This window comes from Wasmannia auropunctata, unplaced genomic scaffold, assembly GCF_000956235.1.
Source record: "Wasmannia auropunctata unplaced genomic scaffold, wasmannia.A_1.0 LD335607.1, whole genome shotgun sequence".
Taxonomy (NCBI): domain Eukaryota; kingdom Metazoa; phylum Arthropoda; class Insecta; order Hymenoptera; family Formicidae; genus Wasmannia; species Wasmannia auropunctata.
The window spans coordinates 14381-25049 of NW_012027283.1; the positions used below are offsets into that span (position 1 = coordinate 14381).

Below are 10669 nucleotides of genomic sequence, written 5' to 3' on the forward strand. Positions count from 1 at the left end.
AAAACTTTTAAAGCAACCTACGTAATTGACGCGTAGTTTGTAGAATTGGATACGTATATATTATAAATTCACTCTGAAATATTAAACACGAAGCTAGAAGCTCTAGTTCGTATCGAAAAGGCATTTCTCTTCTCATTAATTTAATTTTTCATATCGGTCTACATTCATTGTTATATTGCTTTTATTAATAATATATATAAAAAAATTGTAAAGATAAATTATTTAGATTGATCTTGTTTTAGCATTAAAAAAGTAATGGAAAATTATCGAATCGTTACTTTTTAAATAACGATAACAGTAACGAGTAATGAGTAATGACTAATGAGTAACAGTAACTAGTTACTTTTAAAAAGTAACTTTCTATTCCCTGCTAGAAGATTAACAATGCTAATTTAATACAACACAAAAACTATCCAAGACAAAGTTATTACTTTTGTTAGATGTAACATTCCTGCATGTCGATTAATTTTCGATGAGCGTGCTCTCGTGTTTTCCTCTCTGCGCTCGCAAATAATCGACGACCTCGCACATTAATCTTTCAATCTCAGCAGCGACCGGTCCCTCAAACGCTGTGCGGCGCGCTGCAAAAGGAACCGAACTGCAAATGCCTGGTATTGACGGTACTTATATACGGTTGTCTCGCGGCAGTAACATGGTGCAGATGCGCCAACGTTACCAAGGTATGTAAAAGAAAGTTCACACCTGATTGTGTGTCATGAAACTATAATGTTATGCTCCTACTAACAGATTGATACATCAAATTATTTCAAAATATAACTATTTTGAATAGTTTCAATAATTATAAAAAATTTTTTTATCTTGAAAATTTTGAAATATTTCTAGCTAAAAAGGTATTATATTTAAAGTTTTTTAAGTATATTAAATATATATCTTCTTTTTATAATACTTTATATTATTCTCTTCTGAACATTATGCACAGTTAGTTCAATTTGTTTTATTTTACGACTGTGTTTTTCGACTTTTTATTTTATTTACTTACATTGATTATTATTATAATTTAAAGGTACAATGTTATCTTTTTTCCAATGTATTAACATTTTTACGTTCTTGAATCTATGGCCAACTTCTATAAGATGGCACTTTGGAATTAAATAGAAGAAAGCTCATTCTAGCCATGAGAACATAAGATAATCATCTTTCAATTATAATTTGCGCTGAAGTTCAAAATGAAGCAGAAACGTTTATTGTGTATGGATTATTTTATATTTGAAATTGCGCACTACTAACTGCGTTAGATTCATATAGCCCTTAATTTATAATATCTAAATTATTAATCAATACATTAATAATTTGAATCTTTATATTAATTTAAATTTGTTTTTTGTTTCGTGTGTTACACATGAATCATTTTATTTGTATGAGTTTTAAGTATTTCAGGTATTTAAACGTTTTTAAAAAAATTTTCATAAACGTGGAAGACTTTTAAAAATTTAAAACTTTTAAAATCAGTTTTGAATAACATTCAAAGCAATTTAAGTATTGATGCGTATGCGTGCGTGCGTGCGTGCATGCGATTCAACTGTTTAAATTGCCAATTGTTATGCCGTAATAAATAATGATAAAATAAATAATCTTAATACATTTTGAATATAATATGCAAAAATACCATGCGATTATCTTGTCATTTCGTAGTATTATTTGGAATTAAACAATTTTTTAAAATATTAAAAGAATCTTTAATTGTATATAATATTAGAAATTTTAACATTTTGTTAACACTTTAAAAACATATTGTAATATTTTACGTTATTATTTTAATCCATCTTTTTTATATATAGATACAAATTATATCAATTTAGTTTTAATTTTAAGATTATTAAATTAGTATATCAAATATTTAAATAGCTTATAAAGATTTTTTAAACACAAGAATTTTTAAGCATTATATAATATATAAAACTTTTAAAACTTGAAGATTATAAAAGTTTTTCGACTTTAAGACTAAAGATTTTGGATTCCGATTAATATTTATAAACAATTCAAATTTGTATACTATTAAATTCTTAGGAAACTTTTAAAAGAAGAATTTAATACCTATAATTGCATCCATTTTGTGTGCCGCACGTATGAAATTCTCTTTTGTAATCTTGTAGCAAAAATATTCTTGTTTTTTAGATTATGGTCAACTTCACCAAGACCCCCATCAGAAGTACGAGGCACGTATCATCGCCCTGTGACGATGGCTATATATATATTCCGGTATGTATGAGCGGAAGACTGATATATGGAAAAAGAGAGAGGAGGGGAGAGAGGAGAGAGAGAGAGAGAGAGAGAGAGAGAGAGAGAAAGGAACTCTCCTTCTTCTTTTTGTTACAAGTTAACCCTGTATTGTTCTTCTTTAAAAAAAAATTACTCGACGAGGAGTAATATCGATTCCCCTCGCTCGGATCTTTCCACCGCTCTGCACGCTTGGATGCACGTCGCACCGCCCCCTCGGCTTTTCCATCACCAACTCGGCCTTTTTCCCTTTCTTTGTCATATAGGTGGCATTTATGGGAATGCTGTATCTGGTTTATCTGGTGGAGTGCTACCACTCACCAATCAGGATCGATCTACTACACGCGGAGAGCCAGGACAGCGTGCTGTCCAAATTGGCACAACTAAAGATGGCACAGCCGCGGATATGGTGGAAAGCCGTTTCCTATCACTATGTGCGCAGGAAACGGCAGATCACACGTTATAGGAACGGAGATAATTATACCACCACGCAGGTGACGCGCTGCATCGCCTTTTATCACATATATGCTTTCCTCTTTAACCCTTTCAGGCGCAAATTCTTGGATTTATTTGACACAAGTCGCTTAAAATATTAAAAAGAATTATTTAAAAGATCAGAATTTAAAATATATATGACTCTTTATATACATATTTTCACGTTGATGAAACTACAGCCTGTCAATCCGAATATTAGATCCTCTGTTTTAAGATAGTAATTTGAAATACTGAAGTCTTGAAAAGCTTCAAATAAAATAACCAGTCTGACACAAATCGTGTAGATGCAAATATTTCATTGCCGTACATCGCGAACACAGTGACAATTGATTATAGCGATAACGAAAGGTTTAGGACGCGCCTTGACGAACCTCCTCTTACCCTCTCGCTCCACAGGTCTATTACGAGAGAGTGAACACACACTCGGCCACCACCCATTACTATTACGACTATTGCGGAGTGAAGGACATCAGTAAGGAATTGATACTCGAGGCCAAGATACCGATCACAAAGATTACGCTTACCAAGGGCTTCGCATTTTCAAACATAAGGTCTGCTACGGAATTCGAGGAAGCACGATCACGATTTTTTGCCGAACAAGTACGAAAATATATATGTATATATATGTGCGTGTATTTGTATGATAATTGTTGTACTATTATTTTGTATTAAAACAAATTCAAATTTGGATCTGTTACGAACGAAGAAAACTTAAATAATAGAAAAGGAAGAGGGACTGTATTAATCACTTCATGCAGAAATATTGTTATAGGTATAGCACAAAAACTTATACATTTGTTTTTTCAGGAACTAAGTGACGACTATATGGAAATGAGAGAAGGTCTTGATCTCGGATATAATGTCAATACGATGCTGGTTGCCGTTCTAGGTAACCCGTGGTTCACGAACCGCTATGTTTACTGGTGCCTGAGCGCCCTCCTGCTTAGCTGGCCGTTACGAGTAATCATCGAGTACAAAACACAATATGCCGATTATCAGGTAAAATTAATGGAAATAATATTTTATCCGGAAAACATTTTCAATTCAGTCGTTTCATTTGAGATTTTATTATTATTATTATTATTGAATTAATTGTTACACACACACAATTTCTTTTATTCATTATCTCATATACCTATATAATTATCTTAACTTTTATTCGTTATCGTATTCATTCTTTATTTGTTATAAAATTATTATTTAATTAATAATGTTTTAATTATCTTGTAATGTCACACTATAGATTGTACACGTGATTATATTATTAAAGTAAAAATCAGGGTTGGGTAGTACCTAGTTAAAAAGTTAAAAAGTTAAATAATTTTAACTTAACTTAGTTACATTTTAGACTCTTAACTTTTAACTTAACTAAGTTAAATTTTATCTGTAACTATTGACTTATAACATTTTTGAAGTTTATAACTATAAATAAAGGCGTCATAAGACGCCGCACACCTGCCTACAAGTAATGACTTTTGGGCTGCGTCTAGGTGCATTTGGATATTATTTTATTCTTGTTTAACATTCAGTGAACAACAAGGATAAAATAATGTACCGTGAATTTTTGAACTCAACCGTCGCAGCCCTGTGTGTTCATTGGGTATCGCGTGTCACGTGCGACAAACAAACATCGCTGGTGTGTAAATTGTGCAGAAGACATTTGGTGTGTCAAAGTGATTAATCTCAAGTCTGTGATTACAAGGATTGTAGAATCGCGGAGAAACGTAAAAAACTATTAATGTTATTTGTAAAATTGAAACCCTGACATCAAGAAATAAAAAATTTAGCTTTTAACATTTCAATTACTTTTTTATTAACTTAACTTTTAATTCAATTAATTTCATTATGGATTAACTTGTAACTTAAACTAAGTTAAATTTTTAGGCTGTTAACTTTAACTTAACTTAGTTAAAAAAAATTTTATTTACCCAACCCTGATAAAAATATTGTTGATATTTCTACTTTAACGCTTACTTTATATGCAAACCAACTAGAAAAATCATATAATGTAAAAAAATTATGTAATTTTATTTAAAAAATGGCGATAATATAGAGACCTTGATAAATCGGTTTTTTTTTAATTGATTATTTGCCTTCTTTCAGATAACTTTTGTTCAAAATATTTTTTACTATGACGCATTTTTTTAAGGATAATAACTTGTAACATTTTAAATGTCTTTTCTTGTATATAGGTGATAATATCTTCTTGTATATAATTATATAATTTTTTTATAAATTTAGAAAACTTCAAAATCTTAAGAAAAATTGTTATCTATTTGAAGAATTCAAGGAATTTGCAAAAAAATTTCGGATTTTATCAGATTTCAGGATTAATTTGCAGTTAAATTATTTCTTCAAAAATCTTGTTTTTATTTTATATACACTGAATTGCGATATTTTATGTTTTGCAAATATCAAAGTGTTGATATAAAACTTAAGTGTTACTTTTAAATCTTTAGATAAGTTTTTTTTACTTTGTAAATTTTTTCTTCAATATTTTAATGTACATAATGAGATAATAATAAAATTTATCTCAGTTTGAAGTAATAGTCAAATGTGAGCCGACACGGATATTGGTGTGTAATAATTTTTATTGTTACATTATTCAGCCACACGCAAAATACACACTGCATTTTTGTTGATCTTGAAGAACAGTTCTTTACATGAGTCTAGAATTCGATTGTAACGAATTAAATTAACTACTAATTTAATCTTTTTGATGCTAACGTGCATGTATAAGAATCCCCTTCCCCCAAATTTGTAAAGAAATTATTTATTGCGAAAAATATCACCTCAGCTGAGAATCGAATCCGGATTTCCCTATTTGCCAGGCAAGCGTCCTACCATTCGACTACCGAGGTATATATAAGATGATATTCTTTGCTCTAACTAATATATAAACAATAAAGACGCCTTTTTAAGGCAACGTAATTCAAATAAATCAAAGAGAATATCATCATGTTTCGGTAGTCGGTAGTCGTATGGTACAACGCCCGCCCGAAAAGTAGGGAGATCCGGGTTCGATTCCCGGCTGAGGTGATATTTTTTGCAATAATTTCTTTACAGATTTGAGGGGGAGGAAGGAATTCTTATAGATGCACATTAGCATCATAAAGAGATTAAATTAGGTATTAATCAATTTAATTCGTTACAAGCAAATTCCGGCCTCATGTAAAAAACTGTGTTTCAAGACCGACAAAAATGCGGCGCGCAGTTTGCGTATGTGGCTGAATATTGTAACAATAAAAATTATTACACACCAACGTTCAGGTTGACTCATATTTGGCTATTATTTTGATATTTTAGATTATTCTTGGGAGCCAGATTTCTTTCTAATTTAATAAAATTTATTTTTAATTCTTTTTAAGTCTATTAAAATTAAAATTATATTAATAATTTTGTCTAGAAATGAAATTAAAATATGTAGTTGGAACACATCAGAGAATATCTAGAAAATTTTTATTCAAAATTTAATTAAACACATTATGTAATTTAAAAATCGAACATTTTATTGTTTCTAAATGTGCGATAAAATCTACAAAAATAAATTTAGAAATCCTCTGTTAGGTTACCAAGCTATTTGGTGTAAATTATGATACACCAACTTCTGGTGAACCCATCCATGCATCCATGAGCCAGCTGAGTCAGCCAGGCTCCTATATGCTAGCGCCCAGTTATAGCGAGGCATTATTGATGGAACCAGCAACGCCTCGCAATGACGAGCTGCAACAAAGACAAGAAAATTGGCAAGGTCGAGGAGAGACGAACGTTGCAACCGACATGGTGCCCAGCTATTCTGAGGCACTTCTCTACGAACGTGCCGAACAATACGATCAGCGGAATACGATTGTGAATACTGCCGCTGCTGAATGCGTAAATAACGTGGACGATCCGAGGCGAATGCTACCATTGATGCCATGCGAATGCCACTGCCCTTGTCCATGTCATGGGAATACGAATGAATACGAGATGAAGATGGACGAGCGCAGTTATGCCGAGATTGCGACCAGTAGAGAACAATTACCAATGAGCACCGAGATTGGTGATACCTTCGAGAGTGAACTAGCGACGCTACGGACGACGGCCGACGGTCGATTACATCCCCCCGTAAACGTGGCTCCCCATTCTATGGACGATCTTCAAGCCGAAGCTTCTCCAAGCAGATGCAGCAGTTGTGGCAGAATTTCTGCCAGCACGCAAACAATCAACACTGACATCCTTCCTCGTGTTGTTGCTAGGAACAAGTCTAACGAAAGTTCACAGACTACGTCGGCGGATTTCATTTCCGGTAGGAAATCCGAAAGAGAGCATCGAGCTATACCCCGCGACATTTCCGAACCTAATTTGAGATCACGATCGGAACTCACGGGTACGTTCTCAAAAGGGAACGTCAGGAGCTTGGAGAATATATTGGAGAACGAAGAAGATCTACAAAAAACTGGCAAAACTGGCTTTACCAACTTAGAGTTGAATCTTTCATATGAAAGACCACATCCTTCTGAATGTCAAAGGAGATTCCCGGCCTCCCTTCCGCCTTCTTTGACTCATCACCGTTCCCTTTCTCTTGACGAGACGACTGTTTCTCCGAGGAATATGGGTGCCATTCCAAAAACCGAGCCGCGTAGCAGAATTATGGTGAATCCTATGTCAAATGAGGCCTGCTGGAAGTTACCCAACTCGAAGACATACTTCTGCTTAAAGTCGATCCTGAAACAAAACAGGCGCAGCTATACGCTGGTGACCGCGGACGAATTCCAAAATCTCGAACAGGATGCTAATCGTAGTTCTGGGTACCTCGACATTCCCGCCAGAGGCGAAAAGAGTAATCATAATATTCAGGTCGATAAATTGGTCGATCGTTCACGTTCGAGGGAAAGATTAAATCCCAGGAGAAGGATGCCGTCTTTCGAGGAATTTACATCGGGAAGAGACAAAATGTATATCAATGATCAAAAACAGGAAAACACTAGGTAAGTCTCATCGTCATCTTGTTAATTTTGTTTCATTTTAAGTGATCGGCAATTTTTCTACGTGCATACGCATTCTTTGAGCATATCTATAAGCAAGCTTTATCAATTATTATTGACATTATTTACTGCTTATTAATATTGCGCTGTGTTTTGTTACTGCTTACTCACCATATAATGGTGTATTATGGCTGCATTCTGGTATATTAATGGCTGTATTGTTATTAATTGGTAATCATCTCATAATCATTGTTAACTTTCAACTTGGCGATGTCTTTATAAGTACATTGCTCTCCTGTATTTCATTCTCACGATTAAAATATGTTTCAAAATTTTAAAAAATTTAATAATAAATCTAATTTAAATTAAATATATATATGTATATATTTATTTGTTTAAATTTTTTCTAATTTATTATTTTAATTAGTTTTATTTTATAAATCGAAATATTATTTAAAATATGAAAAATAAAAGTTTTAAATTTTACCTCATATCTTTTTTCTTAAGATAATTTTTAATTTTTCTCCGCCAAATTGAAAGTTCTTTTATAATGTATGACTAGGAGTTAAAGCAATTACCGCTTACAAACAAATAAGACAAAGAATATTGTGTAATTTTGAATAAACACGATATTCACAGTCTAATTTCTAAGAATACGAAATAACTATCAATTGCTATAACTTCATAATACAGTATATTCGTGCGAGTGGAATAAATTGATACTGTCTTTGTAGAACGCTCATTTTCGCCAGTCCAATACAAGAAATTTTTCCTGGCGATCCTTTCGGCGGCAAGGATATTGTGCCAGTGAGAAATCTGAGGGAACGTAACACCAGAGAAGGTGATCTCGCTAACGATTCAGCAATGCTCGATCGGCCAAACCGATCTTTAGCTGTTCGAGATGCAAGATGCCTTCCGACTGATTATCCGACCAGGAATTCATTCCGGCCCGACAGCAACACGTATCCGTTACCACACATTATGCATCTTCCGTGGCATAACTGGCATGAAAGAGAACTCCAGCATTTTTTACGCAGTAGACATCCACTCGAGGCAATGGGTACTCCCGCTAGAGCGGAAGAAATGCCGCGAAGGTATCGAACCGACGTCTCATTTCCTTCCTCCGATGGGTTATTCTCCGAACGCGCGAATAGATGGTCGACGAGCTCGAATGAGTACGATGATAGATCTTGCGAGGGTCATCCAAATAATTCGAAGTACTTATCAAATAGAAGACATCATCAGGCAGCCGGTTTGACCAGATCGCTCACCGAGAGAAGACGTCCGAAGGTCGCTCGTCTCGATAGGAACTTCCGGAGAAGCTTCACAGGCAGGGTGGAAGATTATAGAATGGAAAACGCTAGACGGACAAATTTCAGTATCGAGACGTCATTGTAACGAGCACATTAAATCTTGGGATGCCAGTTTCATTGGTCTCGGTTATACGTGACCACGATTAATTCTTCTGCTGTGTAGAATTTCCCTAAATTACCGCAAAAAAATTACAATATCAGTTAAATTGTTTGATTGCGATAATTAAATGTCGAGTGAAAAATATCTTCATTTTATTATAACTCTAAAGTTTGTAGAAGTAACTTTATCAGAAACTATTAATAATTAATAATTTTATGAAACAAAAAAACGATTTCGATTTTGCATAAACAATGTCATTGTATAGAGTTTAATAGTTTTAAGAACGTCTTGATAAACAGATATTTTTATGATTTTAAAGAAAACAGCAGATTATTAACTCGGAGGTCAGTTAATCCAGATCGTTGGCGCAACTCACTTCTAAATAAGATTGCTAGTTTTTCTTCGTTGTATACAATATATAAATGGAACTATAATCTAATTGCGACAAGGAGTAACTGGGGATTTAGCTGATCCGAACTATCAGCATGACTCAGCCGTAAATTGTTACTCCTTTGTTTTACGTACGCTACTTGTATCGTAAGTATCCGTCCTACTACTTTACGAATTAATTAGATACGCAAACGGGTTATGCAATTTTTCAAAGAATCAACATTCCAATGCGGGCTATTGCCCTTAACGCCCTCGCTTAAAGGCACTCTCGAAAGAGGACCACAATGTTACGCGTATTTTACGGAAATTTGACAATCGGCTATCAAAGAAGCTCAAAAAAACCGCGTGCATTCAACGTTAAATATAAACTATAAGTTACATACAGTTTAAGGCGATTTTAAAATCGTCTATTTTCTCCAAAATATTGCTGTTTTACCGACGATTTGTGCGCATGTATGTGTGCAATATTGATGTAGTAGCATTTACTATCACATCGATATCGCATGCACACATCATAACAAATTGTCAAGCCCTTAATCTTTTATATTAGAGATCTAAGCTTAATTCTAAGAACTCAACATTTAGATGTTTTCCATTTAGTGACACAAGCCGACACAAGTATCGTTTTGTCTCTGTTACTAAATGTTAAGAAGGATAGAATGACGTTTGTATCGACTTATTGTGTCCCTAAATGGAAAGCACTAATTGTTTTAGTCATGTATAATTATATTCGCAGCTCAGGCTGCTCCCATTTTGTATAATATCAATAAACTGCCAAATTTTTATATGAAGCAAATATTGGCACGCGATGACAGCTCTGAACGCCGTATTGGACTAACAATAATAGCGTTTTCGGACGGAGCGGATTTGATCACTCCGAGAGCGATTAATAATGTCACATGCTCTCCTCGTTCAGTTAGAAATCTAAAATAGAGCATGTGACGTCATTATTCGTTCTCGGAGCGATTAAACCCGCTCCGTCCGAAAACGCTATTATTGTTATTATGGATGTGGTCTGACGTAATTAGGTAACAAATCTAAATTAATTTTTTTTCTCAGCCAACCTTTATCAGTTTGAATTGCACTAATGCCTAATATTTTAATTATGGAAAAGAAATATTAAATTTGTAAATTACAACTATGTTATTGGTGTACTGGAAAATAAT

General features: G+C 33.7%; 1 protein-coding gene and 1 long non-coding RNA gene across 9 annotated transcripts in view; one reads left to right on the forward strand and one right to left on the reverse strand.

Annotated features, from left to right (window-relative positions):
- Positions 1-2144, reverse strand: part of LOC105456636 — a 4050-nt gene extending 1906 nt beyond the window's left edge. For all 3 annotated transcript variants that reach the window (XR_975273.1, XR_975272.1, XR_975274.1), the window contains exons 1-2: positions 2056-2144; positions 432-581 (exon numbers count right to left, since the gene is read on the reverse strand). This is a non-coding gene — a long non-coding RNA (uncharacterized LOC105456636). The remainder of the gene's footprint in view (positions 1-431; positions 582-2055) is intronic.
- Positions 1-10260, forward strand: part of LOC105456637 — a 16541-nt gene extending 6281 nt beyond the window's left edge. For 3 of the 6 annotated variants that reach the window (XM_011700831.1, XM_011700834.1, XM_011700836.1), the window contains 7 exons: positions 549-680; positions 2137-2220; positions 2505-2732; positions 3130-3333; positions 3541-3732; positions 6301-7703; positions 8435-10260. In XM_011700831.1, coding sequence (XP_011699133.1) covers positions 549-680; positions 2137-2220; positions 2505-2732; positions 3130-3333; positions 3541-3732; positions 6301-7703; positions 8435-9098 — 2907 coding nt within the window. In that variant the 3' untranslated portion in view covers positions 9099-10260. The remainder of the gene's footprint in view (positions 1-548; positions 681-2136; positions 2221-2504; positions 2733-3129; positions 3334-3540; positions 3733-6300; positions 7704-8434) is intronic. The other 3 variants (XM_011700832.1, XM_011700835.1, XM_011700833.1) reach the window with 2 other exon arrangements.
- Positions 10261-10669: the final 409 nt, after the last annotated feature.